The sequence below is a fragment of the Girardinichthys multiradiatus genome, chromosome X (assembly GCF_021462225.1).
Source record: "Girardinichthys multiradiatus isolate DD_20200921_A chromosome X, DD_fGirMul_XY1, whole genome shotgun sequence".
In the NCBI taxonomy this organism is placed as follows: Eukaryota; Metazoa; Chordata; class Actinopteri; order Cyprinodontiformes; family Goodeidae; genus Girardinichthys; species Girardinichthys multiradiatus.
The window spans coordinates 14,624,049-14,643,868 of NC_061817.1; the positions used below are offsets into that span (position 1 = coordinate 14,624,049).

The 19,820-nt window shown below is 38.5% G+C and overlaps 1 protein-coding gene and 1 pseudogene across 2 annotated transcripts; both read left to right on the plus strand.

Annotated features, from left to right (window-relative positions):
* The first annotated feature begins 175 nt into the window (after window positions 1–175).
* On the plus strand, window positions 176–4,972 carry LOC124862332 (BTB/POZ domain-containing adapter for CUL3-mediated RhoA degradation protein 1-like). 2 transcript variants are annotated; one of them, XM_047356183.1, is made up of 8 exons: window positions 176–423; window positions 886–1,146; window positions 1,381–1,550; window positions 2,258–2,347; window positions 2,534–2,586; window positions 2,678–2,873; window positions 3,582–3,873; window positions 4,058–4,972. In XM_047356183.1, the coding sequence occupies exons 2-7, from the start codon at window positions 909–911 to the stop codon at window positions 3,825–3,827; spliced, it is 993 nt and encodes a 330-aa protein (XP_047212139.1). In that variant the 5' UTR covers window positions 176–423; window positions 886–908; the 3' UTR covers window positions 3,828–3,873; window positions 4,058–4,972. The 2 variants fall into 2 exon arrangements, with proteins under 2 accessions (XP_047212139.1, XP_047212138.1); XM_047356182.1 differs by having other exon boundaries at window positions 3,582–4,972.
* A 2,837-nt stretch (window positions 4,973–7,809) lies between these two features.
* LOC124863066 lies at window positions 7,810–16,003 on the plus strand (annotated as a pseudogene).
* Window positions 16,004–19,820: the final 3,817 nt, after the last annotated feature.

Below are 19,820 nucleotides of genomic sequence, written 5' to 3' on the forward strand. Positions count from 1 at the left end.
GGTAGTCAAGATCTGAATTGTAGAAAGCAGCGGAAGCGGATTGTCTGTTTTTCATTTCCGAGTGACCTATTTAGCGTCTCACATTAGCATCAGTTGATAATCAGCGTCGAAAACAATGGAAGTGGCTTTAGTTGATATAATAATGTGTTAATTTGATTAATTAGTATCCTCGTCGCAGAGGAAGCAGCGCTCAGTAAATGAGTTTTATTAGCCCGAAGCGTATGAAAACATAGCAGCCATTGTTAGCTTGTTTATTTGGGAAGGTGATTGCGGTTAAAAAAAAGAGATGTCTGTGCTAGCTGCGTTTTAAATGATTGCGTGTTATTCAGCTTGTTTATACTAGCTAATCATAATTTCCTGATCTATTAACGCTCACGCAGAAAAAGAGTTTTCCTTCTTTAGCACCCTTGGATGTTCAGCGTGGTGAGTTTATTTTTTAAAATAAGCTACTGGAATTAATTGCGTGTTTACGTTTGATATGTTCTTATCTAATAGTTGACTGGAAAGGAAACTAAGGTATAAAATACAACTAAAAGATAACCCCATTCCTCGGAATGCCTTCAACATGTTAAGATTTTCTATACCAGGTCTTAAATCACATTTAGCTTCATCTTTAGATGTTTTTGTTTGTTTCTTCATTGCTTCTTTCATCATTTTCTTTGATCAAAATGTTAGAGAATATATCTATAATTTCAGTTATTTTTTGTATTTATTGTAGGACCTAAATAATTGTCATTTTAAAAACTAAACTTTTTAAATCTGGGAAAAATGATGAAAACAGCCACAATGGTGTCATCATCCACCCTTCACTGATGGTCATCCACCTCATTTTCTAGTTCAGTATTATGGGGGAAAATAAGCCCTCCTGTTTCTTCTGTGCTGCAGTCAGGAAGTGAGCCCACAGCCCCATGTCTGCGGAGGCTTCAGTCGGCGGTCGTGATGCCGACTCCGTCCGGTCTGCAGCGCCCCAGCCTGCCTGCCACAGCACAGATGAGCGCAGAAATCCGGGCCTGATGGGCAGCAAGTACGTCAAGTTAAATGTTGGCGGTTCGCTGCACTATACGACCATCCAGACGCTAAGCAAAGAAGACAGTCTTCTGCGAAGCATTTGCACTGGAATAACAGCTGCTACCATAGACTCTGAAGGTCAGTAGAGTGTGCCTGATAGCTACTCACCTATTAACTAATCGTTGTATTTTCTGAAATGCTGGGTCAACTTTCAGAACCCTGACCTGATCTATTTGAGATTTTGTTTTTGTTTTTTACTTCAGGGCTGTTTTACAGTGCTAAGCTTTCCTTGAGTGTGAGTTTATTTACTCGTTCTTCTTCAGTTTGCAGAGAAATTTCAGAGTCTGAGAGAAAACGTTCCTGTTTGTTTAGGTTGGGTGGTTTTGGAGAGGTCTGGCCGACATTTTGGACTGGTTTTGAACTTCCTTCGTGACGGTTCGGTACCACTTCCAGAAGACCACAGAGAACTTGATGAGGTCCTAAAGGAGGCCCAGTACTACAGAGTACAAGGACTAGTCCAGCACTGCCTCAATGCCATGCAGGTAATTAGAAGAATTGAGATTTTGGACTTGCAGGGGAATAAAGATTTTAAAATGAGCTGAAATCAGCAAAAAATTTATATTGTATGATTTATTTATTTTTTTCATTCTAAACAAATTTACCAATGAATTTGTCTTTTTGTCCTAACTATTTTAATTAGTTAACTATTAAACTGACTAACAATGTGATTACGGTTGCATTTCCACAAAATACCAGTTCTGGAATAATGAATCAAATCATAGTTAGGAGATTTTGTTGTCATTATTTGTTTTGTGATGACTAACCAACATGTCTTGTTTTATTATTATTTTAACTAATACAGAAATCTTTGTCTTCATTTGAGATAATTAAATGCTTCTAAATTGTTTCAGTTTGTCAGAAAATCTCTAAAAACATTTTGTTCGGTTTATTTTGTTCGTTCTGGACATGTATCTTCAGTATCATTGTGCTTAATTTTAGCTTTTCTGACACTTTAAGTCTTAAGTTACATTGTTTTGAGATTTTGTTACAAGAAAACAAATATTGTGAATGCATGTCAGTGTTTCTGTCTGTTTTAGTTTGAATGAATTTGGAGGAAATATTAATAATTACCAAGAAGGTTTCAGTATTGTAATGGGCATTTCCCATTAACTTCATTATAAACTGGTAGATTTTCACCTTATCTCAAGCACGTCTGAAAAGAATCAGTTGTTTTGTCCTTTACTTTTAGAAACAACAGGATATTTTTGAAAGTGTGTGCCGCATCCCAATGATCACATCAGCCAAAGAAGAGCAGAAGATGATCGCTACATGTAGAAAGGTATCTTCAATCAAATCTAAATCTCACATATTTTGAAACAAAAGTTGTGTACGAAAAATATTTCAATGCAGTTTTCTGTTCCCCCCCTTAAAATAATTTTATGTTCAATCACTTTTTTTGTATTGAGTCTTTAAAGACAACTAATCTGCTGTTTGTGTCTCATTTATTCTTGTTTCTTGTTCGCAGCCAGTAGTCAAGCTCCAAAACAACAGGGGAAACAACAAATATTCTTATACTAGGTAAAAATCTTACGCTTGTCGTTTTTTTTGTGGATCCATATGGCTGATTATTCTTATTATTCTCCATCTTGTCATTTTATCATGTGACTAGCAACTCTGATGACAACCTGCTGAAGAACATCGAGCTGTTCGACAAACTTGTGCTCAGGTTCAACAACCGCGTCCTGTTTGTCAAAGACGTCCTCGGTGATGAGATCTGCTGTTGGTCTTTCTATGGTGAAGGCCGCAAGATCGCAGAAGTGTGCTGCACCTCCATTGTATACGCGACTGAGAAGAAGCAGACCAAAGTAAGCATTGATGTTAAATGTGTCGGAAAACAACTTATTCACTGTCTGGCTTTGGCTGAAAAATGTGTTCAATTCTTTGAACCTTTTACACATTTTGTCATGTTACAACCACAAAGGTTCATGAATTATATAAGGATGTACTGCAAGACAAAGTAGTGTATGATTATGAAGTGCAAAGGAAATATAAGTGTGGTGTGCATATGTATTTAGCCCTCTTTACTCTGATACCCTAAAGTAAAAGTGAGCAGAGACCCAAGCACTCCTTTTTGGTTAATACAGGCAACTGTTAGCTTCTTATTCTGCAAGTCTGGCCTTTTTATGGAAGAGTAGCAAGCAGAAACTATAAGAAGTGCAATTTAAAGTTTGCCATGTAGGAGAGACGGCAACATGTTAATCAAGGTGGTCAGATTGGTCGGATTAAAGCAAAAACAACTTTTTGGTCTACATGCAAAAAGCTCATATGACGGAAAACTAACCGTTCACCACAGCGAAACATGGTGACGGCAGCATCGTTCTGACAGGGAAGCCTGAAGAAAATGGATGGAGCTAAATACAAGGCAATTATGGAAGAAAGCCTGTTTGGTTTCACTTTCCAGGGGTATGAATACTTTTAGAAGGCATTATTTGAAGGAGTAATTTAAAAAGAGGTAAAAATGAACAAAAAGGCTTTCATATAAAATAAAACATTTGCCAAATCTGTGTTTTCAGGTTGAGTTTCCTGAGGCGCGGATATTCGAAGAAACACTCAATATCCTCATCTATGAGAACAACCGATCGGGTCCAGGAGACTTCCACCTTTTAGATTCGAGAGGCTCCGGTTCATCACTCGGAGCTGGCCAATCAGAGGAGGAGGGTGCCGCGGGAGGGGACAGACGAGTGCGGCGGATCCATGTAAGAAGGCACATAATGCACGACGAAAGAGGACATGGCCAGCAAACTGTGTACAAGGACTAACTGTGACAAAAATACGGCATGGAAAAGTTATTCAAGATGTTTTCTGGTATGTTTGCAAAATGAAAGATGTTCTTAATCATAGCAATAGTTCAGTCTTTACTTATTTCATGAAATGTCTTTAAGCACACTTGCAGAGACCCAGTGGTTGACTGATTTGTAAGTGAGGAGAGAGTTTGGTGATGTTTACAACAAAATAATTTGCATACTTTTTTTTTTTTTTCTCCCAACAGAAAGTGTGAAAAGTCAGCTGTGACTGAAACCGGTAGAATATTATTTCACATGTTAAAACCTCCCGCATGTTACTGAATGAGCCTCAAAACCCATTTCTCTCGTAGAACCGGCCACCTGCCATGGATATGGGTGTTAATAGTTTGTACTGGCAGCTTTGTCTGTGTTGAATATGTAGGAAACATTTATCCAGGCTGTGATACATCTGGTTTCTCTGTTGGAGAAAGATGGTACTGCTGAGCAGAGACTGACTGACAGAAGTCTGTGAAGTTGAGCCTCAACATGTTAACACTGGAATTAAAAAGATAAGCCATGTTTTCGGTGAGATTGTTGAGCAGCTCAGTTTTCTGTGTTTAAATTATTATAAATGCTGCTTCAAGCTTTCTTTTTTTAATTAATTTATAAACTTAATTTATTGTTTGGTATTTAACTTTTGCAAATGAAATCAATCTGTGTTACCTGATGCTTGAGTGAGTTTGAATTCTGCTGCTATTAAGTGCACTCCTCTGCACTTAGCAGATTGTGAATTTGTTCGCCTAGATTAATACAACCTGAACTATTTGCTTTAGTTCAGTGTTTAAAAAAAAAAAAAAAAGAGCTGTGACTGTTTTCTTTGCATGTTTTCTGAGCCATGTTCACACACTTTTGCTTTATCTTTTACAAAATCCCAGGATTTTGCTTAAATGAATTTTTCTACAGTCGGTAGAAATGTATTGACTTTATTGTCATTTTAGAGAGGTTAAGGTACTATTTTCTTTCTAATTTTCACTGGTGGTAACCTAAGCACTCTTAAAAGTACGAAGGAAAAAAAACACATTGAATGCTAATAATATGTATGTACTTCCCTTTACCTTGAAAAATGCACTAATTCAACTTCCGTCCTGGAAATGTTCAAAATAAATTGCTTATGAAATCCATCTTCAGCTCCCTGTTTTTATTTTGTATTGTTTCTTGAATATGATAAAGTGCTGGACAGATTAATAAAGCCGATACCAACTTGAATTAAGTATGGATTGTAGCTTCAGAACATCTTTATTATAAATTTAAAATTAGTTTGTTTTATACAAGAAACTATGCAACATTTTCCATTTCTTTATGACTTTGAGATGTAGAAGTGACATGCCTTGCAAAAGTATTTGTACTACTTGAAGTTTTTCACATTTTGTTCCATTACATCCACAAACTGCAATGTTTTTTGTTTTGTTTTTATTGGTAAATCATTTGATTAATACAGTAGTAGTGCATGTCCAGGAAGTGATACATGGTTTTTATTTTATCTGAAGTGTGGTGTGCATCTAAATTTGGTTCCCATGAGTGAAAACCTTGTGGAACTACAATGGCTTGTAAAAGTGTTCATACCCCTTGACCATTTCTGCAAAGTGTCATATTACAACTGCAAACATAAATATATTTTATGTGAAAGACCAACACAAAGTGGTATACAATTGTGAAGTGGAAAGAAAATTATACATGTTTTTTTGTTTTGTTTTACAAATAAACTGAAAAGGGCACTGTTCAAAAGTATTCAGTCCCCCTGAGTCAATACATTGTGGAACCACCTTTTGCTGCAATTATAGGTGCAAGTCATTTAAGGTATATCTCTACCAGCTTTGCACATCTACTGACTGAAACTTTTGCCCATTCTTCTTAACAAAACAACTCAAGATCAGTCAGATGAGATGGAGAGTGTTTGTGAACAGCACTTTTCAGATCTTGCCACAGATTCTCGATTAGGTTTAGGTCTGGACTTTGACTGGGCCATTCTAACACATTAATATGTTTTGTTTTAAATCCTTCCATTGAAGCCCTGGCTTTATGTTTAGGGTTGCTGTCCTGCTGGAAGGTGAACCTCTGCCCCAGTCTCAAGTCTTTTGCAGACTCCAACTATTTGCCTCTATCCATCTTCCCATCAACTCTGACTACCTTCCCTGTCTCTGCTGAAGAGAAGCACACCAGAGCATGATGCTGCCACTACCATACTTGACAGTGGGGATGGTGTGTTTAGACTGCTGTGCAGTGTTAGTTCTCCGCCACACATAACGTTTTACATTTTGGCCAAAAAGTTAAATTTTGGTCTCGTCTGACTAAAGCACCTTCTTCCACATGTTTGCTATGTCCCCAACATAGCTACTGGCAAACTGCAAGTGAGACTTCTTTTGGTTTTATTTTAACAATGGTTTTCTTTTTGCGACTCTTCCATAAAGACCAGATTTATGCAGTGCACAACTAATAGTTGTCCTGTGGACAGATTCCCCCACCTGAGCTGTGGATCTCTGCAGTTCATCCAGAGTCACCATGGGTCTCTTGGCTGCATCTCTGATTAGTGCTCTCCTTGTTCGGCCTGTAAGTTTAGGTTGACGGCCTTGTGTTGGTAGCTTTACAGTTCCTGACCTGTCTGGTGTGCTCCTTGGACTTCATGATGCTGTTTGCTCCCCAATATGCTCTTAACCAACCACAGAGCAGCTGTATTTGTACTGAGATTAGATTACACACAGGTGGACTCTATTTAGTCATTAGCAATCTTCAGGCAACTTCTGAAGCCAATTTGCTGGTTGAATAAAGGGGGCTGAATACTTTCACACACCGCACTTTTCAGTTTTTTATTTGTAAAATTTCCAATTTTTGTTCCACTTCACAATTGTATACCACTTTGTCTTGGTCTTTCACATTAAAAGATTCAAGGGGTATGAATACTTTTACAAGCCACTGTATCTTTGCACATCGACCAACTTTCCACATATGAGGACAAACATGTTTGCATTTTCTTCTTTGGAAAATAGATCAAACTGAAACAGATTAAATACAGAGCATCTCAAAATATTAAAGCTCAAGTCTTGCCTCAGATTCTCAGTTGGATTTTGGTTTAAACTTTGACTAGGCCAGTCAAGTAAATGAGCTGGCTTTGATCTCGGGGATTCCATTTGCCAGTCCCACTGAAAGGCAATCCCATGCCCTAGTCTGAAATCTTTTGCATTCTGATTGATGCTCTCCTTCCCCTCCAAGTCAGTTTAGATGGGCGACCAAGTCTTAGATTTTTCCAGAACCTTATTCCTGACATGTTTGATCTGTTCCTTGGTCTTCATGGTACCATTTGTTTACTTATGTTCTCTAACAAACTCTAAAGCCTTCACCGAACAGCATGAAAGCCATGTTTCCTGTTCTATCAACTTCACAATCATGCACTATTTGTGTTGGTCACATAAAATCCCAATTAAATACCTTGACACCTGGGTTGTTATGAGACAAGACTGTTAAAACTACTTTTGCAATGTACTGTGTATGAGGTCATACAGGAATTATACAGAGATCAAATCTATGTCAACCTAAATTTATTTGACCAGCATTTATTTACCAATGTTCTGTATTTAGAAGGTTCTCAAATGTTCCTTGCTTTGTTTTTTTACGGTAAACTAGACCACGTTTGTATTGATTTTTGATTTTTTATATTGACACTTTCATTCATTTTCAGTTGTTTTTATATGGATATTAAGTAGATTATCCTTGTTTGTAAAAAGCTATAATTTAGCAACTGATGTAATCGCTTGAGAATTTTTGATGACAGCCAAATGTCTGTTTCGCTTGCTGCCGCACATTTTTATAGATTTCTCATTATTTCCGCAAATTAGAAACGAGGAAATTTGCATGTATTCTATCCAAAACATAACCTAGAGCGAAAGCTCGGTGTTGTTGTTGCGAAAGAGGTTTGGTTGGTCCTGCGTCACTTCCGCCTAAGTTTGAGAGACCCGCCGCCAAAAGAAAAGCAAGCATGATGGCGTCAGAGGAGGAGAAAGTTAGTGTCCGAAGATTTGTGAAAGGCCAACTGCGTGATGAGCCCGACCTAAGGTACATTTAAAGCCCTAATTAAAAAAAAGTTAAAACACGCTGTTTGTTAGCGTTATCTCCACGAGTCTCTGTTTTACGATACATTTTGCATCGTAAAAGCAGTTGCTTTTACCGAACACAGATATTATCTGGTCATTTTGACTCTCTAACTAATGGCACTTTATGCATGTAGTAGTTCAAAGCCATGCAGAAGACTGCTGTCTCGTTGGTGATTTCTGTTTTTTACGGTTTTTGAGTCAACGTGAAGTTTTTGGGAAGAAGTTGCCATGTCGCGTAAATGTCAGGCGGCTCCATCTAGTGACAAACTGTTGTTACTGCAGCCATCGTAAAGTTACAGGATGTTTTCGCAGTTTATTCCTAGAAAGTTTTACTTGAAAGGTTGAGAGCTGTTTATGGCTGTGTTCAGATGGCCATAAGGTACTTGTTTGCTGCACAAACTCTAGCTTTATTTACCCGTTTAAAAAAAAAAAAAATAAGGATGAAATAATTTAAAATGTGAAAATCTAAAGTTAGGGGGATAATTGTAATAATGACTAAAATCCCATTACAGGTCCTTCTCAAAATATTAGCATATTGTATAATATATATATTATAATAAAATCACTGGTGCAGTATTTATTTTTTGAATTGTTAATCTTTGACGCAATCTGGTTTTAAAAAATCGATAGAAAATTCCTTTCGTTTTCATTTATTGTTTAGTTTCTGCTCTGATAAGCAATGTTCAGCTGTGAAACCTTAAATTGTATCTCAGTAAAGAGCAATACAAATCAGATGAACCGGAGCTCCTTTCTGAATGTCACAGCTAAAAGTGTGAATACTTGTGTACCTATTTTTTGAAATGTTTACATTTTTAAATTCAAAATTCCAAAATACTACAAAAACTTTGCCATTGTGGGCTATTTAAAAAAAACACTAATCTATACTCAAATTGTAGAAGTCTGTATTGTAAAAAATGTGGAGGAATACAAATAAACAGTTGTACATGAAGGGTTTTACCTATAAAACCGTAACATTTAAAGAGCATGTAGTTTCTTTTTAACATTACTGTAGTTCAGTGGAATCCAAAATGTAACTGTGAGTTGTTCCATCTGTCATGCTCGTCAAATGTGTTCGTTTTCTTATTTTGTTTCAGCACGCTGACCTTGGGAATATTGAAAAAAACGATATCTGGCTCATGCAGGATGTGAATCATTAAACTCTGAAGCTAGAAAATTCATGAAACAAGTGGTGGAAGAAGAACTCGCAAAAATGCAGGTATCTGAAACAAAAGGGCTGTCGAGCCTTCACCTGCTGGCATCCGAATAATTTTTTTTCTGTTGCAAGTCAGTGAAGGACAAAGGAAGACATAACTGTCCACAAATGTTCCCATGTTTCTTGTGTTTCCCTTGTTTCCAGAATCCAGTGCTAAACACTAAACCTAACGTAACATCAGTGTGTTTATGTGTATAATACTTTAGGAAGTATCGGTACTGTTCTTTTCGCAGTAAACAAGTTCTGTTTATTTTAGAAAAACGATGACGGCGGAAGTGAGTCTTACCTGCTAATTCTGATTTTGGCCGATACTGATTTTCTTTAAATGACACTGTCAGGTGTCATAAGGTCACAACACACCTTCAGTGTTCCAATCCTATGTTGTCAACAGTTGTGAACCGTAGACGTGACCTGGTGGGCGGGTCTGTCAGTCAGACCTCTGTTACGGCAGAGCAAAAAGGGACAGTGGGTGAGTTTCAGACCTGTTTGGAAGTAGATAAGATGGGTGGATAAGATCAGTTTCTCATGTAAGTATCGGCCAATCACCTAAAATTAAGGAAATTGAGGCCAATCAATCAGCCGGCTGATCAATCTGTGCATCCCTAGTTTTTTTTTTTTTGGGGGGGGGGGGGTTTATGGCCTAAAAAAATGTCGTAACAAGATCATACAAGACTCTCCAAGTGGGTTATAGAAATATAAGTGATAAACATTTCATTACATCAGAACCATCAGTCATAGCTCAGATTATGCAGCACATAAAGTGAGATTTGCAATTTTTTATTTTGTTTTAATTTTATTAAATAATCTATTGGGATTATGATTATTGATTAATTAATATTATCATAATTATAATTGAAAACCATAATTTGACAAAATTAATTTCTTAACCAAAAATCCTTATTTATGAATCGAAGCCAGAGATGTCCTCTGGTGTTGTAATTGTAGCCTAAAGCCCTTGATAATTACAAACCGTTAAATACTCAGTAATAATTGATAACTATTACTAGATGTCACTGTTTAATCAACCGTTTCTGCCAAAACGTGGGGAACTTTGACCTTATTTGACTGACAAATCACTCTTGCACAAAATAAACACAAACGCCTTCTCTATATTTATGTGACATTTATTAAATCAACAGTCCTGATACAATCCGGTCTCCAATTCAATAATCTTCACTTAATCAAACATGCAAAGTTCTACACAAAAAGGTAAAATATCTAACTAAACAAAATAAAACAAAACGGCAGTATGGAATCAAACCAGCAGTTATGGCAAACAAGTGATAATGTGACGCGGAGCGGAGTTTCGGGGAGGCCACTCCCCAAAGTGTAGCTCAGCGGGACACAGGCAGTCATAAACTTCCTCCAAGCAAAGTTGTAAACCCAGAGGACAAAGGGTAATAAACGTTTGGCGGCACGCTAGTAAAACACGAGGTTGAAGACAAAGAAAATAGTTGATTTTCACCATAAGGTTATTATAGGAGTCCAGTTTCACAGCGCACCTGAGCTTGTTCTCAGGCGTTAAAACAACACAGCTGGGAAGCACAGCGGCTTTCAGATGTCCACAGCAAATCAAAGTTTCAATAAAATGTTGCATGCACATACAGTGTTGAACACATTAGACTATAAGTGCTGATTCTAAATAGCACTAGATCCTACTCTACTCTGCCCACGCTATTCCTAATAAAGAAATAAAAATAAAATAAATGGATGGATTTTACTTGAAGTTTTCCTTCTGGGGCAGCGGGTGAGAGAGGGCAGGGGGGACTTACTGCGCGTCCGCAGTTAAAGTCTAAGAAGAGCGGTCAATCTCCGTCTTCTGACCTCCTTGGCGAAAGGGGCGAAAAATATGATCTGACCGTCAGCAGTCGACTGGAACAAAAACAAAGGTGGCAATCCGTCTCCTTGAAACTCCGTGGTTTTTTGGTTATGTGTTAAACCCATGTCTTCGATCGGTAAAGTTGAAAACTTACAAGCCTTCTTATTCCTGTAAGCTTAATTCACTTAGTTTTCTCATTGGCCAATGAGGAGAACGAATGAAAATCCACGTGGGACTTCTTCTCCAGAATGCTGCTTCAGTTGCGTGGTAACCGTGTCTAGGTCCCAGGCTGAAAAGCAATGGTGGGCCGTCTCATACTCTGATATATAGTTGACTGTGGCATCGGAGCGGCGACGCCCCGTCCTATCAGCCGCAGTGGCCGCTGGGATTTGTAGTAGCGGACTGTCCTGGGATACAAAATGGCCGAAAACGCCGGAAGGCCTGGTGGTGTCCAGCAACGTGCAAGTGGTCCAATATTCAGCTAAAACATGGTCCAACAATTCGATTCAATAATTAATGTATGATGAATTTATTTATTTATTTACCAGGACAGTGCATTTTTACAACAGCACACCTGTAGCATGCCAGAATTAGCCAAAGGGCAGTTTTCATCAGTAGTCCTGTTGGCCAGTTATGCAGTGGCACCCTAGAAGAAGGATAACACATTATAAACAATAAATTTAAATGACAATGAAAACAGCATATGAAGACTGCGTTTGTCCATTGCTGCGTTGGAGCAGCAGCTGCAAGAAAGCCATATAAAACAGGTCAACTTTATCATAAAAAGCAGCGTAGCTATTTTGTAAACACAAGAAGCGGTAACAAAGGTTTTAGTGAAAGCATAATAGCAGCAATATAAGTGTCATGCATTAGTAAGACGAATTGAAACATTTTATTGATGCAGAAAGAAGAAAAAGAAACATTGTTGCAAAACATGCAATAATTACAGTTACAGAAAAGGTCATAAAGGAGTCACACGTTCATAACTGAAACACAAGATGGCAGCAGCAGGAGTTCAGTGTTGACATGTCTGGTTACTAATCAGCCAACATTTTAGATATTTGTGAAATAGGCTATATGTGTTGATGTCTCTGATTGAAAGGAAGCTGACTGACTATAAAAACACTTTTCCTAAGTGGGATAACAGGGTCACCTCTGGACGCTTCTCGGGTGATTCTGTGTGTGGATGTTCCGAGACTGACAAAAATCATGTACGAATTTTGTGAACTTAATGAGATTATCCCACCTTAGAAGACTGTATTTTGATAAAATGGAACAGTGATGAAATTCTGTTGATTTGTTGTCGAATACTTTGAGTGTCTGTTTGTATAAAATGGTTTCAGAGAGGTGGAGTTAGTCTGGGATCAGCTTGTTAAACAATAAGTTAAATGGGAGAAAATCGTTGAGTGCATGAATATCTCTTATTACATCACGATCAACAACCTGAAAGGTTTTGACTGTAGCAGGTTACAGATCCTATTCTGTGTTACTCGAGATCTGAAGATCCCTGGTTTGTGAAATTCATCTAGTTTATCTTTGTAGTCATTTTAAATTCATCTTAGAATATCGAAACTGCACCACGTAGAATGTTTTCACCCAAAAAAGGACAAACCTCTCCCTGTAACAATGATCTGTGACCAAAAAAAAAAAAGAGTGTGAACACAAACAGTCCGATCAGCTTTGAGGGTTCGTTGAGGTGTTTTCCCTCTGCAGCAGCTCAGTGTGGAAGGTACAGCTTCTCCACATTTAATGAGTTGAATTAGTTTGATCTTGTAAGCAGGAATTCTAGATGCAAACTCAAGAAATTGCCAGAGTTGCTCTCCTAATACCTAAAAGCAAGGCTACAAGGAACAAGGAGGTCTCTTGTTTTTACAGCTCCCCGATAATCCAGTCCTTTGCAGAAAACATGAAAAAGATTCATTTTTTAAATATTGTGAGCTACACTTGTACTCACAGAACCTGATTTGGTGGAACATGTAACTATCGCTTTACAGTGTTGGCTGAAGCTTGAAGTAGCTGCAAATGCACACAAAACGTATCGATGACATCTTTTGTATGCAGCAGTTATTATTGGAAGCTTATGAGCTGCAGTGGAAATCCTTACTGTTTGTTTCCATGAGTCTTATAAACACTCTTATAACCTGTAATGCTGGGAAAATGTTTGCCTTGCAGATTTAAAGGTGTAGGCTGGTGCATCTTACCATTTTCTCTTACTGTAATCAACATTTAAAGGTAAATGGATTTTTTATTTAGTTTTTGGAGGGCCACTAATTTGAATCATTTTAAGAGTTGCAGTTTGTTTTAAAAACTGTAGCTATAAAACATTTAATTGAATCTTTATCTTTAACATAAGACTTTCTCTCATGTTTGCTGTGTTATCTCCATGTCCTGGAGATAACAAGGAATCCAGTAATTCTCTATTTGCCGTAGTGCTTATGCTGCGTTTCAAGAAAGTTCGGAGATTTAACCTCAACTATATGGATACAAAAAATGTGGCTTGCCTGAAGAAATGTCACTCAGACTTTTTTTCTTTCTGTTATGGTGTCCATCACAGATTCAGAGGATGAGCAGAACTGTAAAACAGGAAGTCAAAGCAAAGAACAAAACAGATCTCAGTCTGACAATGAAGAGGCAGAAGAAGAAGAATCCGACAATGAAAAAAGCAAAAAACCTGAACGGTGTGTCACAGATGATGACCTTTCGGATGAGATGAACGGGTCAGAGGAGAGTAGGAATGAGAGTCCAAGTCCTGAGGAAAGGATGAAAAAGAAAACCAGCACTACTAAGAACAGAGAGATAAGAAGTGGAGGGAAAAAAAAACCAAGGAGCGATGAGGAGAGTGAAAGTGATGCAGACAGCAAGTCAGAGAAAAGTGACAAAATCAGTGATGGTGTTTCTTCTGCCAGTGAAAAAGGTAACTATTGAAAATGGCTCCAGTAGGCATGAGTGGTCATGCAGTAATATGGTCGTGATTAACATGCTGAACACCTTCCTCTTGTGCCCAGTAGAAGAAAATGTGAAGAAGAGAAAGGACTCAGATTCATCATCACTGTGTTCTCTGGAGGAAGAGAAGAAAGGCAGCGCAGAAAAAACTAAAGATGAGAGGGGAAAAAAAGCAAAGAAGAAAGACGAGAAGAACCAAGGCCCAAAGGTGAGCTCATTGCTGATGCAATGAATCTTAACAGAGAGGATCTCGCTTTTAGGTTGTTTTCTTTACATTGATATTTACGATGGTATGATGACTAAAAAAGGTGTTGCTGTTTGTTGTAAACATTTTTTCAATTAGGATTTTCTCCTAATTGTCTTCTTGTTCCTGCAGGATGAAGATAAAGCAGTCGTGCGGCTCAAACGCTACATCGCCCTCTGTGGCGTGAGGAGGAATTACAAGAAGCTGCTGGACGGCTGCCGCTCCACTCGCTCCAAAGTGGCTGTTCTGAAGAAGGAGCTTGAAGATCTTGGTGTCCATGGTCAGTGGAGATCCGTTTGTCTTTTCACAGACCCCAAACCTAGAGGCGTTCTTTTTAAGTTAGAGTACAGCATGATGATCACCAATACATATAATTACATTGTACTAACTTTTTCATTATTAGAATTAAAACGGTGTTCTTCATGAACATAAACCGCTATTTACGCTGAAAATCCAGATTCAGCAGATTCAGCATCCTGAATCAAACATGAAATGCTCAGATTTGAAGCATCTATGCATTCCAGTCAAATGAGTGAGAGGTGGAAAATACCTTAATCAGGAATGCAGTCAGGTTTACATCATGATTTAGAACATTAGTTGGATAGGAAATAAAGCCCTGTTTCATTGACTTTAACAGAGTCTGAATGTCTAAAGAAATGTCACTCTGATGACATCCAAAACTTCAGCTTTTATTAACTCCTCTGACTTCAGGCTGGCACACACTTTGAAATTGTCAAAGGATCAGCAAGTGAGCTCAGACTGACAGAGTTCCCGTTAGGCTCCCATTCAATATCTGCTGGCTTAGAGAATAAAATCTTAATGCGTTAATATTCAGCTGCCAGGACCCCTACAAGTTTTCTTGCATTTCGAAATGAGCCAATAAAACAAACCTCCATACAGACTTGATTTAAATTGTTATTGCAGTTTGGCATTTTTTGTTATTTGTAAAAATGTGTGTCTTTTCTCAAATACGTCTCAACAGACTGCCTCAATTACTCTGCCTTCCAATAATATGGCTATCCTCCTACTGCTTAGGTAACCCCTCCATTGAGAAATGTAAGAAAATTCGATTGAAGAGGGAGGAAGCTCAGGAACTGGCTGAACTTGATGTCGACAACATCATCACCACTGAAGGTATGTTTTCATTATATTATTACGTTTTTTCTTGTTTGTTTGGGGAACACCAAATGAGTGGGGGCATAATACAACTACTAACATATTATGATTAGTTGATTGTTTATTATGCAGACACACTGATCATTAAAGCCACCAATAACCAGTTTAGATGTTATTGTCTTCCAATAAACACATGGTAAAAGCAAGAGTAGTAATCAAATTGTTATACCAAAAGTTCTACAACATTTATGGAGCTTTTACCAGCTTTAATAACTGAATAGTTCAGATGAAAGGCAATCAAGATATATTACTGTCCTGATCTGATGTTTTTTTTATCCTGTTTAATAAGCTTTTGTCATGTATAGCCTTGTAATATCTGAACACCTTTCAGGTCGGCCTAAACGCAGAGGAACCTCGGCCATGCAGGTACATCTGGACCCTCCGTCCTCCTATCAGCGCACTCTGAACTCTGATTCTGACAGTGATCAGGAAAATGATGCTCGCAAAAAATGCAGAAAGATGTCGGAGTGGGCCAACCTGCATGGGATCATCAGTGATGATGCAGACACTGACTAAACACGGACTGAACCACTAATATAATGTTCATTGTTGAGTTGTACATGGTCAATGCTTCTTTATTACTAAAAAGAGTATTTTGTAATAACGTTTTTGTAAAAAATTGATAGCAAGTATTTAATTGGTCCAGATAAAATAAAAGTTATATATAATCTTTTTATTTGTTTTTGTGGTTGTTGTTTTTTACTTCAGGCCAAATTTTTGTCAGCCTGTAGAGGTCTTTTTAAAGGTTTGACTGCAGATGCTGAGAGGAAGACTACAAAAAACAAGTTTTCTGTAAATGATTCACATCTCGTTTACATATTCAACTTTTTTTCCCCACAAATTAAAACGAGAGTAAAATCTTTTCACTGCATTTAATTACAAAATAATACACAATAAAAACAGACTACACTATACTGGAGACCTGCCAGTGTCATGATTGGTTTTAACACCAAAAAATAACAGAAAAATGTCAACTAATTATGTTATTAGGTGAGTTAGCAACTTATAGATTTATCCCCACATTTGTATTTGTTCAAGACCAATCTGCAATTTTCACAGAATATCAACTTTTGTCAAAAGCGATTGACTCGAAGTCAGCATTTTAAAAAGAAAAAATAAACTCGTACCTCGTTTGGTATAGGAAAAAACGTTTTTATATTTCAGCAGAATTTAACTGATCATTGAAACTGCGAAATTTTGAGTAAAATTCCATGAAATCGTACATAATTACCCTTCCTACGTCAAGTGACGTCGTAAATACGCGTATCCGGAACTTGGGTCTGCAATCAAGAGTACGGAATGTTTCGTAGATGGACCTGTCCTACACGGTAATGTGTCCGCTTGCACTGCTTCAGGTGGGGTTTTTGTTTCGAGAACTTAAGTTTCTGTTTCTCTTTTTTACGTCCAGAACTGAGACGTTTAGTTTTACTGTTAACGTGTGGAGATTTATTCCGAAAACGTTACACGATGCAGAATGATAGCTTCCTGTATGTGTTCTTGCTAAATGTTAGCCTGGTTTTCTAATTTAAGTAGAACAAGTGCTAAATGATTAAATGCATAACGTGTCCACTGTCTACTTCGGATCAGCTTTACCGGTATGTAACATAAACTATATCGACATGTTTTTCATTTTAAGTATTATTATTATTCATGTTTTGTATGTGTGTGGTCTGTTAAAGGGTGCAGTCTAAACATCATTAGGTAAAGGTTGGGACATGTCTTTCTCTACACATGAATTGAAGTAGTACAGCCTCTGATGTGTTACTACATAGATATACAGGTCCTTCTCAAAATATTAGCATATTGTGATAAAGTTCATTATTTTCCATAATGTCATGATGAAAATTTAACATTCATATATTTTAGATTCATTGCACGCTAACTAAAATATTTCAGGTCTTTTATTGTCTTAATACGGATGATTGTGGCATACAGCTCATGAAAACCCAAATTCCTATCTCACAAAATTAGCATATTTCATCCGACCAATAAAGAAAAGTGTTTTTAATACAAAAACGTCAACCTTCAAATAATCATGTACAGTTATGCACTCAATACTTGGTCGGGAATCCTCTGGCAGAAATGACTGCTTCAATGCGGCGTGGCAAGGAGGCAATCAGCCTGTGGCACTGCTGAGGTCTTATGGAGGCCCAGGATGCTTCGATAGCGGCCTTTAGCTCATCCAGAGTGTTGGGTCTTGAGTCTCTCAACGTTCTCTTCACAATATCCCACAGATTCTCTATGGGGTTCAGGTCAGGAGAGTTGGCAGGCCAATTGAGCACAGTGATACCATGGTCAGTAAACCATTTACCAGTGGTTTTGGCACTGTGAGCAGGTGCCAGGTCGTGCTGAAAAAGGAAATCTTCATCTCCATAAAGCTTTTCAGCAGATGGAAGCATGAAGTGCTCCAAAATCTCCTGATAGCTAGCTGCATTGACCCAAAATTAGCATATCATTAAAAGGGTCTCTAAACGAGCTATGAACCTAATCATCTGAATCAACGAGTAAACTCTAAACACCTGCAAAAGATTCCTGAGGCCTTTAAAACTCCCAGCCTGGTTCATCACTCAAAACCCCAATCATGGGTAAGACTGCCGACCTGACTGCTGTCCAGAAGGCCACTATTGACACCCTCAAGCAAGAGTGTAAGACACAGAAAGAAATTTCTGAACGAATAGGATGTTTCCAGAGTGCTGTATCAAGACACCTCAATGGGAAGTCTGTGGGAAGGAAAAAGTGTGGCAGAAAACGCTGCACAACGAGAAGAGGTGACCGGACCCTGAGGAAGATTGTGGAGAAGGGCCGATTCCAGACCTTGGGAGACCTGCGGAAGCAGTGGACTGAGTCTGGAATAGAAACATCCAGAGCCACCGTGCACAGGCGTGTGCAGGAAATGGGCTACAAGTGCCGCATTCCCCAGGTCAAGCCACTTTTGAACCAGAAAAAGCGGCAGAAGCGCCTGACCTGGGCTACAGAGAAGCAGCACTGGACTGTTGCTCAGTGGTCCAAAGTACTTTTTTCGGATGAAAGCAAATTCTGCATGTCATTCGGAAATCAAGGTGCCAGAGTCTGGAGGAAGACTGGGGAGAAGGAAATGCCAAAATGCCAGAAGTCCAGTGTCAAGTACTCACAGTCAGTGATGGTCTGGGGTGCCGTGTCAGCTGCTGGTGTTGGTCCACTGTGAGATAGGAATTTTGGGTTTTCATGAGCTGTATGCCAAAATCATCCGTATTAAGACAATAAAAGACCTGCAATATTTCAGTTAGTGTGCAATGAATCTAAAATATATGAAGGTTAAATTTTTATCATGACATTATGGAAAATAATGAACTTTATCACAATATGCTAATATTTTGAGAAGGACCTGTATAATTTTTTGTAGTATCTCAATTTACTTGAACTCAACCCATACTAATTTCCAGCAGGGCCAAGCTCAATTTGTGGCAGTGGCAGGCAGAACTGGCAGTTCCGGTGGCAGTGGAGCTGCCACACAGCCTGCCGGAGCTGCCACAGCCTGGCATAGAGTGGCAGGGGATTCCTCGAGGATGCCAGAAGGTGCCAGACCGGCTGTAAAAGCCTGCCACGGCAGTTGTCGCTGTTTTTGTGGAAGCTAATGCTGATTATTGGCAAATGGGTTGTCATTGTTATAGCCTGTTACCTTTAAATAATGATGTCATTATTGATTATTATTTAATAAACAGCTATAGACCCATAACATAAGGTGATTGTATTTACTTGACATGGAAAATAAATAGCACTATGTGTATGTGTGACGTGCTGAAAGGATGACGAAGATTTATTGCACAAACAGCCGGTTTATGATAGAGCATGAGCGGCTATTCTGAATTGTCACTCTCAGAAAATTATAAATAAATGTTTAAAAACACGCTGGATGTCCCAGGCCATAAAGCTGCCATGAGGGTGCCAGAGGATGCCACAGGATGCCACAGGGTGCCAGTGGATGCCAGAGAGACAAGACTGATAGGTCATTCTCCATGTATTGTTCGAAGCTCTAACCTGTTACTCAGTAGTTAGCTGCAGACAATGATGCAGTTATTGGTTGTTTCTTAACCAACATCCTTAAACCTAAATTCAAAGTCACTCAATGCGCACTCAGAACTATCTGCCTTTAGCCCCTCTTTACACTCATCGAGTCTACCTCTCCTTCATAACCTCCTGGTCGAAAACCATCTGGACTGAACATGAAGAATGGCTGAGCACGACGTTTCCCTGGGTATGGAAGGCTTATGGTGTTCCTCACTTCAAAGGAGACTTCCCAGAGGGTGAAAGCCGAACACATGAAGGTTTGAAAGGACCTTATTATGCAGATATGTATGTCCAAAAACTGCCTAAGCCAGATGAATTATTGAATGTAATGGCAGGAGATTTTCATACAATTGACCAGTGTGTGGCACAACAAGTTTTTGACAGTCTTAACTCCGTGTGATCAAGCAATGGAGCTTCCCCCCAATGTGACCTGTGGCAAGCT

Excerpts from the sequence above, each read along its gene's own strand:
- LOC124862332 (XM_047356182.1), top strand. The coding sequence starts at position 909 with ATGTCTGCGGAGGCTTCAGTCGGCGGTCGTGATGCCGACTCCGTCCGG. Across the intron at positions 2,348-2,533 it reads TGATCGCTACATGTAGAAAG|CCAGTAGTCAAGCTCCAAAA; the intron begins GTATCTTCAATC and ends TCTTGTTCGCAG. Across the intron at positions 2,587-2,677 it reads AACAAATATTCTTATACTAG|CAACTCTGATGACAACCTGC; the intron begins GTAAAAATCTTA and ends TCATGTGACTAG.